Genomic DNA, 15,868 nt, shown 5'->3' on the forward strand with positions numbered 1-15,868 from the left:
TTTATTGGCTCTATGCCACATTTCTCACGTGGATCGCCTGCGGCAACCCTGGGCCACTATGCTGATCCGCAAAGCTCAACTGAAGACATGACGCGACAGAAATCCTTCTCTCGGCCCGCCCAAGTTCTGCTTTCTCCGACCTATGATCATGGTTATACCGTAAATATTGCGTCAACAGCAGGTCGTTGGTCGGCAATTTTTCCGTGCATCCTTATAAAAACAGCTCCACTCCCTGTGTGGTATGGACGAGGCACTTATCAGAATGCTGCGACATCTTGCCCTTCCTGCGCTGCTCTTCCTGGTTCTGATCAACCGATCTTTGGCAACCCTGCCTTACCTCGGTCACGATGTGAGCTCCTTGATCATGCTGGAGTCCGAGCAGAAGTGCGTTGCGTCCCCTTCTTTCGATGTGACGCATTGTGTTCATATCCAGGACCTGCTTCCAGCATCCAGTACAAGAACTCGGCTGGCCAGGTACAACCGCTCGAGACCATCCTCAAGAATGGAGGGGCCAAAGCTATCCGGATGCGCCTTTGGGTGAACCCCGTGGAGGGCGTCTACAACGTTGATTACAACCTGCAACTGGCCAGGCGTGCTGTGCGTCTGGACAACTCTCTTCGAATATGTCTAAGTTTGCGAATATGCTCGTGTACAGCAAGCTGCGGGCTTGGCGGTCTACCTTGATTTCCACTACAGCGACACGTGGGCCGACCCCGCACGTATGTTTAGTACACTCTCCACTCGGGTTTCACAAGTTATGACCCCATACGGTTTGTCAGACCAGACGAAACCAGCGGCATGGTCCAGCCTCTCCTTCAGCTCACTTGTGTCGCAGATCGGTCCCTGTGCGTACTCAGGATGTTCACCCTTCACCAGAGTAGGCACTCAGATGATCTATCGCAGACACGCAACAGACCGTACAAGCGTTCCGCTCCGGAGGCGTCCGACTCGACCTTATCTCCATCGGCAACGAGATCCGCAATGGGCTGCTGTGGCCCGACGGAGAATCACCCAACTGGTCGAACGCCGCTGCCCTCCTCAAATCAGCGTCGCAGGGTGCCAGAGCCGTCACTTCGACTTCTTCCTGGACGGCACCCCTGATCGGTATTCACATGTGAGGTGCTGTTTCTCTGATAGAGGGATACCGTAGACTAAACGTTCGCTCCCCAGCGATAACGGATGGTCGCTTAGTACACAGACCGGTTTCTACGACAGCATCCTCAACACGGGCCAGATCTCGCTCAGCGACTTCGACGTGCAGTTCGTCTCGTACTACCCGTTCTTCAGCAACCAGGCCTCGCTCGCGAATCTCCAGTCGTCCCTTAACGGCATGGCCAGCAAGTACGGCAAGCAGCTCATCATCGCGGAAACCAACTGGCCCGTCGAATGCAGTTCGTATCCCCCTCTGTCGTGGCTCCTTCCGCTCCTCTGACGCGAGAAATCGGCAGCATCCACTTCCGCGGACCCGTTCCCGCCTTCGACGTCCAACATCCCGTTCTCGGCTTCCGGACAGACGACCTGGGTCCATGACATCATTAACGTCGTGCAGAGCGTGCCAAATGGTCTCGGCAAGGGACTGTTCTACTGGGAACCGGCATGGCTGAACAACACTGGGTGAGCGGGCTGCTGAAAATCGAAGTTCGCGTGTTGATGATCCTTTCAGGCTCGGAAGCGAGTGCGAAGACAACCTGCTCTTCGACGGCGATTGGTCCCAATGGCCAACGCACGTCTACGGCAATGCACGTACCAGCGTTAATATGTTCCAGGGTTTCTGAGCCTACGCTTGGCCCATGTGTCCCGCACACATTCCGGTATTTTCCCAGCGGCACTGGCGGACGATGGAAATAGTGTATCATATGTGTGCTGTATGTATTGAGTGTTCAACATTGTTGAGTACAGCGTTTGGGTATGATGTGAGGGGGAAATGTCATCATGCGGTTGCTTGAGGATGCCCTGCTCCGTTGTCAAGTAGGAGCGTAGTACCATGCAGACTGCCCAATTCCCCGAGCGTGCGGGTGAAGATGTCGTCGAAACCTTGTTTAGCTCCCATCCTCTCCAGAGCTTGACGGAAATCCTCTCGCTCCACGTCCTGGGTGGAAAGCCATTCCTCCAGCGTATCCGTCCCGCTCATGATCAAGCTGCGCAATCGCGTGCGCTCGGTTTGTGTCATAGGCTTCGCATGTTCGTCTTCCGTGCACGGCATCTCAACGCCTGATCTGAGTGCTGGGTCCCATGGCTCTCGCCTGAGGACAGCCAGCCATCCCTTGTCCAGGTCATCCAGCCATTCGAGGAGGGCGACGAGCGACGGTGTGTCGGGTACGTAACCCGGGATGCAAGCCAGCGCTTCTCCGGTGAGCCGTAACAGCAGGGTCGTGCGAAGAGATGCAGAGGGATCTACGGGAGGGATCTGAAGTATCAAGGACATCACGCTGTGCGTCGCGTTCAGGTAGTCGATCATGGTGGATAGGTCTGACATTGGTAATGATCTTTTCGGAAGGATCGCCTCCGTAAGGACCGCGGGGACATGTTCAGCCATCAATGCTATGCCCACCGTTTCTTGTAAGACCTCGTTATCTGCAGCATTTTATCCTCGACGTGATCAACAAGACGTCGTTCTTGCGAAGCCGATAACGGGCGAATCTGTGCAGGGCCGGAGCCGTCTACCGTGGACGTCGACATGGTAGCTCACAAACGGGAGTAGGTGTGACGTCATCATCCGCATTCGAGTCCATACGCGCAATATCACATTGAACACAATAATCCGAGACTGTCAATGCTTGACTAACCCAAAAAGCACATCCTTGTCAGGGGGTCGCTCAACCCGGTCGGAGAATTGGCCGTTTCTCTCGACAGAAGCTCATGATGGGCCCCAAATTGTCAAGGCGACCCGAGTCGAGCACGATCTAACAGCAGGTGAAATCACGAACGAGAGCAAAAGCAAACACAATGGCACACACAATCTTGTCCGAGTCCATGATCGTTCGTAGACCCTGGGTAAGCCTTATGAACGTGATATAACTACTCCGCGTCGTATCTTGGATGGCGGCATTCGTCTCGTAATCTGTATGCTAGCCAGTGCAGATAAAGACAAACGAGATGGTTTATGAACCCATAGCAGCTGTCGCTTGAGGCAGATGGATACAGCGGCATGTCCGGAAAATTTATGGAGCAAAGGAAACGCACCTTCGTCCATGATCATCAACCTAAGACAAAGTCCTCGCCCATATCATGTACCAGACATATTGGCGTTGGCCATAGGCAAGTTAGCGCCTCCGCCTTTAACCTCACTGCAGGCACGGTTCAATGACAGATCTACGCAGACATACGATGGCAGGCACTGACGAATCGAGTGTCATGGCATTCGGATCCCCTTCTTGCTGCAGTACGTTGTTCAGTGTCACGTCATCGCATTCGCCATAGGGATCCAAGTCCTCCCGTAGAGTACCAGCCAGAACCTCCGAATGCTGAGATACGAGAGTGAGTGGTCGACATCGTTGTATAGCACCTTCCCGGAGGTAATGACGGCGCTCAGGTAAAGAGTAGCAAATGCAACGGCATACCGCAAGGCCGATAAAGAGCTGTTTAGCGTGGCGTGGACAGCTAGATCCGCGCTAGCTCCCAGGTAAAGAACGCGTATGCAAAACCGCCTATGTTATAGCCGCCACGGTCGACCACCATCTCATGCCATCCACGCTCCTCGGAGTCGTCTTCATTCAGTGAGGCATGGTCGTGTTCGTCCCTCTTAAACGAGATTAAGACGTGCACTAGAAGTGACGCGAACGAGAGGATAGCACCAACACCAGCTCTCCAGCTGCCGCGGTGAAACGGTGGACCATGGGGTCACCGGTAGGTCGTTCCGATGAGCGTCGAAGACCAACGGTCCTGACTAGTACTTGCAGTCTGGCCTGACCTCGTACTCGAGCTTAGTGTTTCAGCGAGTCGGCCGGACTGAGGATGTGGTTCCTGACGCGACGGAGCAGTCGTGAACAGAAATGTGGGTTGGCGCCGCAATGCGGGAAGAGCCTGCGCTAAAAATACACGCGTCATGATGCGGCGAGGGCGCGAGGGCCGAATTCACGCAACCCCCCAACAGGTCTATGAGTATGTACCTCTAGAGTTGCGCTCAGGCGTTACATCGCTCGAACATAATCCGATATGACAGCCTGCATGATCTACCGTGTCACCGGTACATGAACATGTCCATCTGGTAGAGTGTATGTTACTCTGCGGCACGCCTTCCGCGAGTAGACTTTGTCGTCAGTGCTTCACCATGCCGTAGAGTAGGTCCTTGTCGTGCGACTTCTCGACGAGTTCGTAGAATAGGCCTCTTTTCTGCGCGAGGAGCTCTTTGGGAGAACCAAATTCTGCCAGGCGACCGGAATCGAGAACCATCTATGGCGGGCGTCTCAGACAACGAGCCGCACGAGCGGAAACAACAAGCTCACGATTTTGTCAGAGTCCATGATGGTTTGCAGGCGATGCGCAATCGTGATAATGGTGATATCACTGCTCAGCGTTGTGCGTATGGATTCTTGAATGGCAGCGTCCGTCTCGTAATCTACACGAATAATGAGGTTCTGATGTCCACGAGAGTAATGTGACAAGTACCTATCGCAGCAGTCGCTACGCAGACGGATGTGTAAGTATAATTGTGGCTTTAGCAGTAGGGACGGGAACATACCTTCATCCATGATCATTAGCTTGCTCCTGCGAACTTGGGCTCGTGCCAGTGCAATGATCTGCAGACAACGTGAGCTCGATATGGCAGGCCAAGGCTTGTTAGGTCTTACCTGGCGCTGGCCATGGGAGAAGTTAGCACCTCCGCCTTCGACCTCCCTGCAATCCCGGTTAACGAACGTTATTTTCCACGAATCGAGAAGTACTGACGAATCCAAGGTGATCGCATCCGGGTCTCCTTCTTGCTGAAGACGGAAAAGCCCAGCGCATCGCAATGCGTCGTTCAGAGTTGCATCGTCGTGTTCGCCGTAAGGGTCCAGGTTGTCGCGCAGAGTACCGGCCAAAAGATCGGGATGTTGAGGAATAAGCGTGATATTCGACCTCAATGCGTCCAGATTGATGGTATGAGTGTCGATTCCGTCATAGAACACCTTCCCGCTGGTCAACACGGCGCGCAATAGCGCCAAGCTGATCGTGGATTTTCCAGCCCCTGTACGGCCCACCACGCCGACGCGCTCTCCGGACTTGATATCAAACGAGATCTCGTGCAGGACATCCGGCGAATCTGTTACTCATAAGTCCCCATCCCTGTCCAACACGGAAAGAATGCCGCTCACTAGGGCCGTATCGAGCGCTGAGCTTCTCCGCACGCAATGAACCACTGGCCGGCCAATACGCAGGTGGAACACCGTCCTGGGTCTTCTCCGGTTCGTGTTCAATGTCTAGGAAATCTCTGATCCTCTCAAGACTGCCCAGATCCCGTCAAAAATCGTGCTTTGGACCAACTAAAAGCCAGAAATACCTGTTGCCTTTCAAGGATTATTAGAATCGCGACTGACTTCCATCGGAAGGTGCACGTACTCTCAACCTCGGCAAAGTTGGCTAGCCGCACGACCCACATAATCAGCATCGAGAAGCCGACGACCTGCGACAAAGCATAACCTGCGTTCCCAACGTCCATCACGTTGCCGTACACAAGTGCAATCGCGACCAAAGCAGCGAATAATCCGCCGATTGCCTCAATTCGAATACCGACCCACCTGTCATCGTGTCAACTCACCAGAGTCAAAGTCCAGAACATTGCAAAGAAGGTCTCACCGATTCAAGTTGTAAAAGCTTTGAGTAAGCCTTGTGTAGTGATCGATGCGCTGCGAGAGCTTGTCGGTAAACTTGTCCTGAGCACCGTAGGCACGGATGGACGCTATAGGGAAGCACATCAGCTCTGTCCACTTGGGAGTAACATGCTTGCGCAACGCACGCAATCCCGCTAGCCCGGCACCGAAAAGGCTCAGAATAGGTGAACGAGCAACACTCTGCTCTCGTTTGATAGCTGTGCCACAATCAGCAGGTAGTTTCAAAAGTAAGAACAGGGGTATTCACATCTTTGAGCAGCCATGTAGATTCGGCCGAGGGACAAGGCAAGGGCAAGGGCAAAGGCGCCAGCCCCGAAACCACGCCAGCCAATGACAAAGATGACAGCAACCAGTTTGAATCCCAGGGAAGAGATGATTTGAGCGATGTTCATATATATGTTACGAATGTTCTGGTCTATTGATTGTAGATCCTGACGGGCGAGACTGCTCAGCGGCACGTTGATCGGAGGAATAGGAATGTCACTGACCTGCGTGCATCTGGTAATAACTCGCGCCACAGGAACGGTGTCAAGCCAACTGCCGTAATCGATTAGGTCGAGCCGGTATGAATGTAAAGAAGAAGAGTTTACCGGAAGGTTGATCCAAGGATCGATTCGATGAGCAGCGCATGTATCCTCCGTGAAGCTCTCATCGCTCCAAATACCCAAATCGTGACGCCACAGCATGAAACCAAGGTCTCCAGTACCTCGAGCAGCGAATACATAGTGAGATATCTGGACGAGTCGCTCAGCATCAATTATATATGGACGCGTATGATGGTTCAGACGCACTTTCCCGCAGCAACCTCCGACGGGTCGCGAATCTCGTACTGGTTTGACCATTGACCAAGGACGTAAGGCTCGCATATACGAACTCCAGCCTCGCCGAGCGTGAACAGAAGGAAAGAGATCCAAAAAAGTGCACCGCCCTCGTTCTGGAGGTAGAGCAAAATGGACTTCGCCGACACGGCGCCGTGGGCAACGTCTTCTGCTACGGTAAGCTTTCCTGACGGCCCCGCAGGAGCATCGCTTCCGGGAGCCTTCTCTTCTAACGTATCCTCGATTTCCTCCGTGTGTGCTGTATCCTTCTCGATTTCGGCGCGAAGGGCGGCATCACGCCTGATGGCTGCATCCACAGATTTTTCCTCGATCACGCGACCATGATGGTCGACTCGCAAGACTTTCTTCGCCAACGAGCTCGTTAGAGCAAGGTTGTTGCTGACCAGTAGGACAGTGCGGCCGTTGACGATGTCTCCTCTGAGGCATTTGTCGACGATATGTCTTGCAGTGTGGACATCGAGTGCCGCAAGTATATCGTCCAGCAAAATGACCTGAGCATCGGAATAAACAGCACGCGCCAGTGTTATCCGCGCCTGCCGATGGATCAGCAGCTGAACTCGCACGTCGAACCGACTATTACCTTTTGCCCACCACTACGAGTGAAGGCATGTCAGATACGTATCTGCATAGTGAATCGAAGCGCAAGTCTAGGCTTACCTCAAAGTCAAACCCTATAGGTTGCGCATCAGTGTGTTCATATTTCATGAAATCGCGGATACAGACCTTCTCCCCAACCTCGGTCTTATCTCCCGCAGCAAACAGGCTTAAATCATGAACAAGGGCGCACTGCTCCAAAACTGTGTGTAGTGTGAGCATGTAAACTTCGATACGTGGAGGTGCTTAATACCTTTCTGATATCTGTTCTCGTCGAAGGGAGATCCAAACAAGATATTTTCCTGAGACACGTATATCAGCGTGAGGATGGGTCCAGTAAAAGAGTGCTCACTCGTATAGTTTCGTTCAAAACCCATGTTTCCTGAGCGGCATACGCGACACCGCCTTGTCGAGGGAGATTGTACCAAGAATCCACAGTCAACGGGTGATAGTACATTTCCCCTGAAGATGGGTCAGCTCCGCCAACATACGATCGGTGATGTGAGCAGTACCTAGGAGTGCCATGAGCAGAGAAGTCTTCCCGGATCCTGTGGCTCCGATGATCAGGTTGACTGCACCGCGTTCGAAGCGGACTAAGCCGTCGATCTTCAAGCGGAAGTGACGTTGTCCAGCCGAGCGAGCCTCGTCCCATGTGAAGTGCGCTGCATTGATCCCAATGATATCTTGCTCGACGCCTCGCGGAATGGGCACACTTGCAGCTGCAGTCTCTTCGCGGCTCACGGGGTGAAGTAACGTCGTCTGTATTTAGAGTCAAGGGCGACCTAGAACGAATGACGAAAGCACTTACTCCGTTCAAGAACTCGTCCAGACGATCCATAGCCACCTTCGCTACAGACTACAGATGAGCCCACCGATAATGTTCGAGAAACTGTTGATCTCACCGTTCAGCATCTGCGGCAGCCAGAAAGAGAGTTGCTGCATCTGATTCTGCATCATGTAGAACAGCGATAGGGAGGTGAATACTCTCGACGCCGTCAGTTCGCCTTTCATGATCAAAGTCTAAGTGCGGTCATTGAATCAGAAATGTCTGCCTCGGCGGGCTGCGTCGCCATCGGCTACGTACGTATAAACCCAAAGTCACAACGATGTTGCACAACGGGAGGAGGTTGTTGATCGACTGGTTGATTAACCCGAGTATAGCGTTGTAGCGAATCCAGGTCAGTTCCTCCTCGCGCGTTTTGTTCAATTTCTCCAGTGACTTCTTTTCCCATGCAAACAGCTTGATCATCCTGATGACGTTCATCGTCTGCGTGACGTCCTGAACGCGGCGATCCGACTACGAGAGGTTATGGGCATATTGACAGCGATAAATGAAGGAAACGTGCTCACGACTTTCATTTTCTCTTTCTGGGATTGCATGAGTTGTTTGGCCACCCAGGCTGGTATGGGCAGAGAAACCACCAGAATGGCAGTACCAACAAGTGAACTAGTGTCAGGATAGTCAGTGGTGTACAGCACGCGCTTGTTATGTGTTAAACACGTACCTCCATCCAAGGAGATAATACAAAGATGCAACTGCCCCCATGATTTGCAGCAGCGAAAGGACTGGTAACGAATCAGAAACCGGATAGAAGCCATTACGGAGATTATGCTCACTGATGAGAGGAAAATCAGACGCCCTCCATATCGATGATACGTCGCTGGTGACAAGGTTCGTGATCTTGCCGACCATCTGCTTCGCCGTCCTTGCGGCCTCGTCCTCCTTCTCCAACTCCGATTTCGTCTTACTCTTGGGCGGGCCATCGCCACTCTCGGTGGCCCCGGAGATGGATGCAGTAGTCGAGGTAGGGCTGTCCTGGGATTCGGAATCGACGGCGGTCGTGGTCTCGGTGGGGGTAGCAGTGCCATCGGTTGGCGAGCTCGCGATTGATTCCACTTCGCTGGTGCCATCGGCGGCACTCGATGACGTCGAGTTGTCAGAAGACTTCTTGGCTGTGTCCGCCTTCATACGGATCCTGAGCGAATGCGTGAACACGACCTGGGTGACGATGGCCGACAATCGGACCATAATGACAGTCGTGATCCAGTTGTATCTCTCGTTGAGCCAGGCCTTGAGCGCCGGTCCGCTGCCGAGCCATATGATCCACACCCATGGCCGGAGGGTTGCCTCCTGAGGATGTTCTAGGTACCTATGTGTACGATGATGTTAGCATATCTCGACCGCATCTTCCTTGTGTTCTATGTAACATACGAGAGAAGTCGGTTCAGGCCGAGAGGCGCCATGAAACTGGCGCCCGCTTGTAGAACGATCAAGAAGATACACGCCAAGCATTCCCGATCTGATAATCGTGTCGTGAACATACTGGCAGGTAGAGCGTGAGGTGGCGGGTTTACGAAAGATTGCCCACATGCTCCGCACTAGACTGCGCTTCTTTTTGAGCATGGTAGGATCAATATCCTGACGAATTCAGTCATTAACACACGTGGATATCATGTTAACTGCGAGATCTAACTTTAGCATGTTTGTTGACAAGGAAGCTAGCCGTTTCTTCCGTAGGTAAAGGAGGGAGCTTCTCCGTTGGCAAATATTGATGCTTGTAGGCATACCAGATAATGGGGTCATAGTATCCCCAAGTGAGTTCAGCCCAGAGCGATGCGCTCTTTAGTGGGTCCTAAACGCGTAGTCATGAGCTGTGGTGCAGGCACTCGAGTCACGCAGAACGTACCGGGGACGGTCTTCCAGGCATGGCTAACGGAATGACGATCCCCAAAACGCAGAGAACGGCCAGCTGAGCGATCGCGAGCGGTCCAGGATCATCTCTGTCAACAAGCGCCAGAGGCACGAGGTCCCGGTATGCGCAGAACGCAAAGAATGCCAAAAACAGGAGGGCAAGGTGAATGTCTGCGCGTCTTCTCCAGTTTATCGAACCGACCAAGGCGACAACTGCAAGAGCTGTAGCATAAACCTACACCAAACGATCCAGTTGCCATCAAACAAGAAGAAACTGAGGACTGACATAGAAAATGACGCTTGCAATGTCGAGGTTCGACTTCGAGTTCGTCCAAGTGAGTACGGCATAGGTGGTGAGGGCGGCGCTGGCTGCCACCCTGAAGACCCGCATACTCAGGCCCCTGGAACCACCGCGACTGGCGACGACTTCATGCCAACCACGTCTTTCAGCATCCTGTTCCTCTACTTCGACACTACGTTGTCCCTTAGCCAATGAAATGGCAGCATAACCAAGCAGTGAGCCGACAGAGAGTACAGCGAGCGCGCAAGGGAGGAGCACGAGCTCTTCCGTTGTCGGTACGAACATGGGCGGGAGTCAAGATCCCTGCTGGCTTCGGAGCTGACTGGGGGTTGATCATAATTGCTATCTCTGACTCCAATCCCGCCCAGGCGCATGTGCTCGTAGCTGCGCGGCTGCGATCAATTTGAATAAGTCCGACTCGACCGGAGAATGTCGCGACAAGGGCTGGGCCTGAAATCCCCGTCACAACGGATCTGCGTGTCAGTCCATCGGGTAGTTTGGTACTTACTTGCCCAACGGGTGCTTCACGACACGTTCGCGAAAGGTACGTATATACAGCGTACTAAGGTAGGGGGTTAAAGCTCTTCACAGAGGGCGCAGGGGGTTGTCGATGTCATGCATGTTAGCATTTAGGTGTTTGTGCAAACGGTCCACCATACCCGTACGATGCAAATAGTTACATCAGAATTGCTGCTGCAGATGTCGTCCCTTTACGACAAGGGACATGCTCGTCTGGCTGAACTTTCCTGGAGGTCCGGTCTGACTGCGGCGTTTCTGCAGGTGGCCGAAACGTTCCAAACGCGATCTATATTCGCGGAAACCAAGGATTCGTAGACACATCCCACTTCAACACACCGACACCCGTGTCTTCAAGGCGCTCCAGTTTTGAGGGCTCTGCGCAGATCGACGTGTCTTTCAATCGGCTTATGAACTGAGGTAGCATCCCGTTAGGTCGGGCACAATTATGACTGTTCCATGCCGGAACACACCTGCGCGAATTCGCTGCTCCATTGGCTCGCCCATCCTATCGGTGAGGGCATATCTGCGATGCCTTGTAAAATCTCTCTTGCCTGTTGAAACAGGTGCGTAGGAGTTGCCCCACTATCCACCTCCTGTTCCGATGACATTAACGGACACCCCGATCGCGGCAATTCTGATGCTTACTTGGAGTGCCTCATGACACGCTTTAGGGTAAAGATCGAAGCAAGGCTGCGCGACAGGGTTCGTCGTGGCATCCGAGTACTCCGGCCTATATGCCCACTTGTTTCGCCGGAGGAAATTGAGGCGCAGACGTTCCCAGTCCGGTCGACGAGTTTGCGCAAGGAGTAGTATCTAGACGGCATCAATAGTCAGCTTGACGTACTATCACAAGCAGAGGATCAGGGGTACAATCAGCATTCCTTTGCACATGCAGAACAATGCGCGAAGGAACTTGAGGTGAACGTCCATGTCCGCACGCTCCGGCGTGCCTGCCGATTGGTTAGAGAAATCGCTTCCGAGTCACGGAAAGCCTCGTAACACACCGTCTGGCATTACTTTTAGTAGGCTCTCGAGACACGTTGCATGAGCCTCTATCGCCTGGCTAGCATACCAATACGCCAAAGGTTTCTCTTCGACGCTGTACAACTCCAACTGGAACCCAGACAGAACAACCTCGCGGATGTTGGCCAACCGCTTGCACAACACGACCACGGGCAATGACCGGATAAGAGGGGCACCTGGTTCATCCTGTGTTCGGTAACACGTTTTGAGTTACGGAACGGAACCGCGGATAGGAGGAAACATACCGATAAATGGAGTTGTTGCGTGACGCGAACAAGCAAATCGAACAAAATCTGCCAGTCAAGCAACGATTTCATCTGATATCGTCGGTGCCGAGGAGGGTTGCTCCATAGAGACCGCGTATCTCGGGCAAGCAACTATGGCCGTCGGTCGATAATAAGATCCCCCTTTTTGGCAGACGTCGTACCTTCGTAAGCCGGCGATCAATCTCTCCAATGGGGACATCGCCCTCGCCTCTCCACCGTTGCCGGAGAACGCGGCAAACCGATGACCACTCCAGCCCGATGCTCTCCTTGAAGAAACTGTTTACCAACCATTGCGGTGGATGATGGAGAAGCACTAATACGTCGTCGAAGAACAGGGACTAATCGCCGGCCACCGTCAGAATATATGTCATGAGCTTGTGTAATGAGCGGAAAAACCTGCATCATAGACCGCAGATACGGAATTCTTCGTTCGGGAATATTCTGCCACATGTTCAAGTGGCCGACCAACTGAGGTATTCGCTGGTTAGTAGCGATCCAGACACGCTACATGACTGTACGAACCTGCCAGGTAGCCAGCAACTCGACCTTGGCCATACGGAGCATTTCTTCGTAGCCGTCAATCAAGGCCTCGAGAGCGTCCCAAGTACTTTCCTGAGACGGCAGCTGCAGCGGACGCAGAGGAACGTAGGAGTGTAGGTGACGCATGACGCGTGGATCGAAGGCCTGCAACGCAGCGGAGGTCTCTCCGGGTTCTGGTGATGGATTGGCCCTGATCTGTTGAAGGAGCGACCGCGCTGACACGACTAGATTCTCGAGTTGCGTACGATCGCCGGGAAGGGACAATCCGAGGAGCTGTAGCATGATCTACGAAAGGGAGTCAGAGGGGTTTGACAGCACCGCATATCATTCACCTCACCTTGCGAAGCTGCAAGCGCATATGTAAAGAGGTACGCCACCGCGCATGTACTGTCGGCTTGATCAGCGTGGTTCATTTGTCGATCCCCAGTACATACGGAAGGGCGAGCCAAGAATCCAATCACTCGTTTCTTCCACGAGCGACAGCACCCGCCGCCAAGGTGTCCCTTCTAGCAAGGATATCTCGCATTTTTCGCCTTGCCAGTCCTCTTGCTGATCATAGGAATCAACTCGATATCAACGTGGCGTATATGATCAGATCCTCACGTCGAGAACACGGCCTTTCGAGAGCTCTCTCCAAGCCAGATCAACGCATTTGATCAAGCCCACCACACCGGCACGCAGCACGAATGTGACTAAGCTCCAAGGCCGCGCGGGGTCTTCCTGGAGGACTAGCTCCAACGGGAGGCATTCCGGGTCCAGATCTTCGAGGTTGTGAACGTATAAGCACGTGTATATCGTTTGAGAAAGTGTGGTCCCGGAGTGCCACGCCATCTATAGGGACATCAACGAAGCCGTTAGCTGAGCAAGAAAACTGTGGCTGGTGAACACACCATGCCCGATTTACCTCGCATGCAAATGTCCGATCTAGTATCCAACACACTTCTTCGGGTAGCAGAGGTGCCAGTGGATCGAAGAGTGGCTTGGTCACCTCGTCCGGAAGTACCACGCCGCTGTCCATGCGAGGTTCACCGATCTGCGGTACGCGTACCGTCTGAGCCACATCTCCGACGAAAAGAGAAGGATATATGCGAACCTCCAGGGCGCTCATAGCATCTGTGAGATCGAACCCACTCATGAAGATTAGTTCGCCCTGGCGCAGTTCTGCTTGCAAGATGATCATCGGAATCCAACATCCCGAGGGGGGTGGGGTTGACCTTGTGCTCCTTGGACCAGCACCTGGGTCACGTCCGTGAACTCGTCCCCGCCAGGCATCTCCAAGTAGACCGGTATGTTTTCCATCGAGAGTCTGTGTGCCGCGCGCTGGGCGAGCTGCGGTCGCGCGAGAAAGTAAGCCGGTTCTTTGCGCACCGCGTCATTCACCCGCGCTCGCATCATGCTGGCCTCTTGTTTCCGGCGGCGACTGGACCTCCTCACACCCGGCAGGCGCCTCGTATCTACTGCCGCTAATGCGAGCGCAAGCACATCAACGCGTCGCAAACGCGTCGTGTTCTCGGGCATCCAACCCACCGGTATACCTCATGTCAGTTTTTACACGCATACAATCCTAGCTCTCCGTCTGAACTGTGCACCAGTTAGGAAACTACCTCGGAGCGCTGTCCAATTGGAAAAGGCTGCAGGATGAAGCTGCACCCGAAGACGTCCTTATATTCTCCGTCGTGGGTTGGCACGCCCTTACCATGCCGCAAAATCCTGCGGAGCTGCGCCAGGCAAGGGCGAGCATGATGGCCGTCCTGCTTGCTATGGGATTAGACCCCAGGAGATCCGTTATTTTCCATCAGGACCACGTAACTACCATCCACTCAACGCCTTTTGAGACCCGTTTCCATTGACGGTGCACAGAATCCGGACCATACGGAGCTCGCATGGGTGTTCAATTGCATCACGCCTATCGGCAAACTACGCCGTATGACTACATGGAAGTCAAAGCTCGTTACGGCACGCAATGCGAATGATGAAACGGAAGTCGACGAGTCACTGCTCCATGTGGGTTTGTTCGACTACCCAGTGCTGCAAGCCGCAGATATCCTTGCGTACAAGTGAGCAGGACCTCGAGGCAGCACGACCTTTTGCTGATGACCGTGCAGAGCAACGCACGTCCCGGTAGGTGAAGACCAGCAACAGCATCTTGAACTATGTCGAGATATTGCGGACTCGTTCAATCGCACCTTCAAAGAACGTTCGCCGTTATTCCCCCTTCCCCAGCATGTCTTCAGTAAGCTGATTCTATACCGCATCTGGTTGCTTCGTGTGACATAGATTTCTCGTTGCAGCTCCACAAAAGCGGATCCTATCCCTCCGCGACTCCAGTGCAAAAATGTCAAAGTCCGCTCCAGATCCGAAGTCTCGGATTCTCCTCACCGACACCACCTCCGAAATAAGCAAAAAGATCGCCGGAGCCCAAACGGACTCGGATCCTTCGGTAACCTATGACCCCGTCTCCCGCCCCGGGCTAGCGAACCTCCTCACAATCTTCGCTGCCTGTACCGAAACGTCCCCCGAGGACCTCGCGAGGAAGTACGACGGCTCGAGCTTTGCCAAGCTCAAGAAAGATGCGGCGGAAGCCGTAAACGCTTTTCTCAGCGGCCCGAGGGCGGAGTTCGCGAAATTGAAGGACGAAACAGGGTATCTGGACGAAATAGCCAGGACCGGTGCGGAGAAGGCAAGAGATATCTCCGGTAAAACGATGTCGGAGGTTCGTCGACGAGTCGGTTTGGCTTGATGCCCATGTATCGCGAAGGCGCCGGAACTGCTACCCGCGCGGATTGGCACATTCGATCACCATACTTTCTGGGTTCCCTATACTACCGGCCTGTAGTATCACGTAGGGCCAACGTCGATCATATATTTTCCGAGGGCACCCAAGCACTCGCGGGCAGCGTTACCAGCGTATCCGTGCTCATTTCCCACGTCATGACGTCATGGAAATCTTACTGAAATGCTTTTCTCCGTCAAGTCTCGACGATCGTGTATCCGGCAAAGTCGGCCAGGCCCATCTACTCGGATTTCGCCACGAATATCCGCATCCCCCTTTATATTGTTTGGCTTGAGCATCTTGACCGCAGGCGTTCTGATTGCTGCCAGAGCTTACTACGCCTGCGCAATTTGGTTACGGAGCGCTGAGCTACTGAGTTCATGCATTGCGCTCACGCTTTGGAGGCGATGGCGTCATTTCAAGATTCCCATGGTACGCGATGGAATCCTGCAGGAGAGAACGGTGTGGGTACTTACTTGCACTGTAAGCAGTCATCCAGTCGCCTAGACTT

At 53.5% G+C, this 15,868-nt stretch overlaps 5 protein-coding genes across 5 annotated transcripts; 2 read left to right on the forward strand and 3 right to left on the reverse strand.

Moving 5' to 3' along the window:
- Positions 1–262: 262 nt before the first annotated feature.
- PUNSTDRAFT_69828 (glycosyl hydrolase 53) lies at positions 263–1,618 on the forward strand (the record flags this gene model as incomplete). Its single annotated transcript, XM_007385012.1, has 7 exons — positions 263–388; positions 454–597; positions 656–719; positions 780–845; positions 904–1,114; positions 1,171–1,391; positions 1,449–1,618. The coding sequence occupies 7 exons, from the start codon at positions 263–265 to the stop codon at positions 1,616–1,618; spliced, it is 1,002 nt and encodes a 333-aa protein (XP_007385074.1).
- Positions 1,619–1,839: 221 nt separating this feature from the next.
- On the reverse strand, positions 1,840–2,679 carry PUNSTDRAFT_104143 (uncharacterized protein; the record flags this gene model as incomplete). Its single annotated transcript, XM_007385013.1, has 2 exons — positions 1,840–2,486; positions 2,552–2,679. 2 exons carry the CDS (start codon positions 2,677–2,679, stop codon positions 1,931–1,933), a joined length of 684 nt encoding a protein of 227 aa, XP_007385075.1. The 3' UTR covers positions 1,840–1,930.
- A 1,578-nt stretch (positions 2,680–4,257) lies between these two features.
- PUNSTDRAFT_135490 (P-loop containing nucleoside triphosphate hydrolase protein) lies at positions 4,258–10,521 on the reverse strand (the record flags this gene model as incomplete). The annotated part of the gene is made up of 32 exons (XM_007385014.1): positions 4,258–4,392; positions 4,446–4,558; positions 4,609–4,623; positions 4,682–4,739; positions 4,791–4,836; positions 4,888–5,242; positions 5,295–5,425; positions 5,480–5,486; positions 5,539–5,717; positions 5,776–5,878; positions 5,936–6,007; positions 6,058–6,241; positions 6,299–6,347; positions 6,401–6,544; positions 6,602–7,182; positions 7,230–7,242; positions 7,307–7,320; positions 7,373–7,446; positions 7,497–7,545; positions 7,596–7,705; positions 7,756–8,002; positions 8,052–8,092; positions 8,146–8,263; positions 8,328–8,540; positions 8,594–8,690; positions 8,749–8,809; positions 8,861–9,393; positions 9,456–9,543; positions 9,599–9,662; positions 9,718–9,876; positions 9,931–10,170; positions 10,222–10,521. 32 exons carry the CDS (start codon positions 10,519–10,521, stop codon positions 4,258–4,260), a joined length of 4,593 nt encoding a protein of 1,530 aa, XP_007385076.1.
- Positions 10,522–11,041: 520 nt separating this feature from the next.
- PUNSTDRAFT_135491 (uncharacterized protein) lies at positions 11,042–13,883 on the reverse strand (the record flags this gene model as incomplete). The annotated part of the gene is made up of 15 exons (XM_007385015.1): positions 11,042–11,167; positions 11,226–11,348; positions 11,401–11,568; positions 11,626–11,705; positions 11,760–11,964; positions 12,024–12,155; positions 12,206–12,382; positions 12,441–12,512; positions 12,567–12,869; positions 12,922–12,971; positions 13,019–13,133; positions 13,188–13,415; positions 13,525–13,617; positions 13,678–13,745; positions 13,799–13,883. The coding sequence occupies 15 exons, from the start codon at positions 13,881–13,883 to the stop codon at positions 11,042–11,044; spliced, it is 2,025 nt and encodes a 674-aa protein (XP_007385077.1).
- A 94-nt stretch (positions 13,884–13,977) lies between these two features.
- On the forward strand, positions 13,978–15,840 carry PUNSTDRAFT_104152 (tryptophanyl-tRNA synthetase; the record flags this gene model as incomplete). The annotated part of the gene is made up of 5 exons (XM_007385016.1): positions 13,978–14,124; positions 14,177–14,389; positions 14,445–14,641; positions 14,690–14,817; positions 14,876–15,840. The coding sequence occupies 5 exons, from the start codon at positions 13,978–13,980 to the stop codon at positions 15,322–15,324; spliced, it is 1,134 nt and encodes a 377-aa protein (XP_007385078.1). The 3' UTR covers positions 15,325–15,840.
- Between the last annotated feature and the right edge of the window lie 28 nt (positions 15,841–15,868).

The sequence above is a fragment of the Punctularia strigosozonata genome (assembly GCF_000264995.1).
Source record: "Punctularia strigosozonata HHB-11173 SS5 unplaced genomic scaffold PUNSTscaffold_8, whole genome shotgun sequence".
In the NCBI taxonomy this organism is placed as follows: Eukaryota; Fungi; Basidiomycota; class Agaricomycetes; order Corticiales; family Punctulariaceae; genus Punctularia; species Punctularia strigosozonata.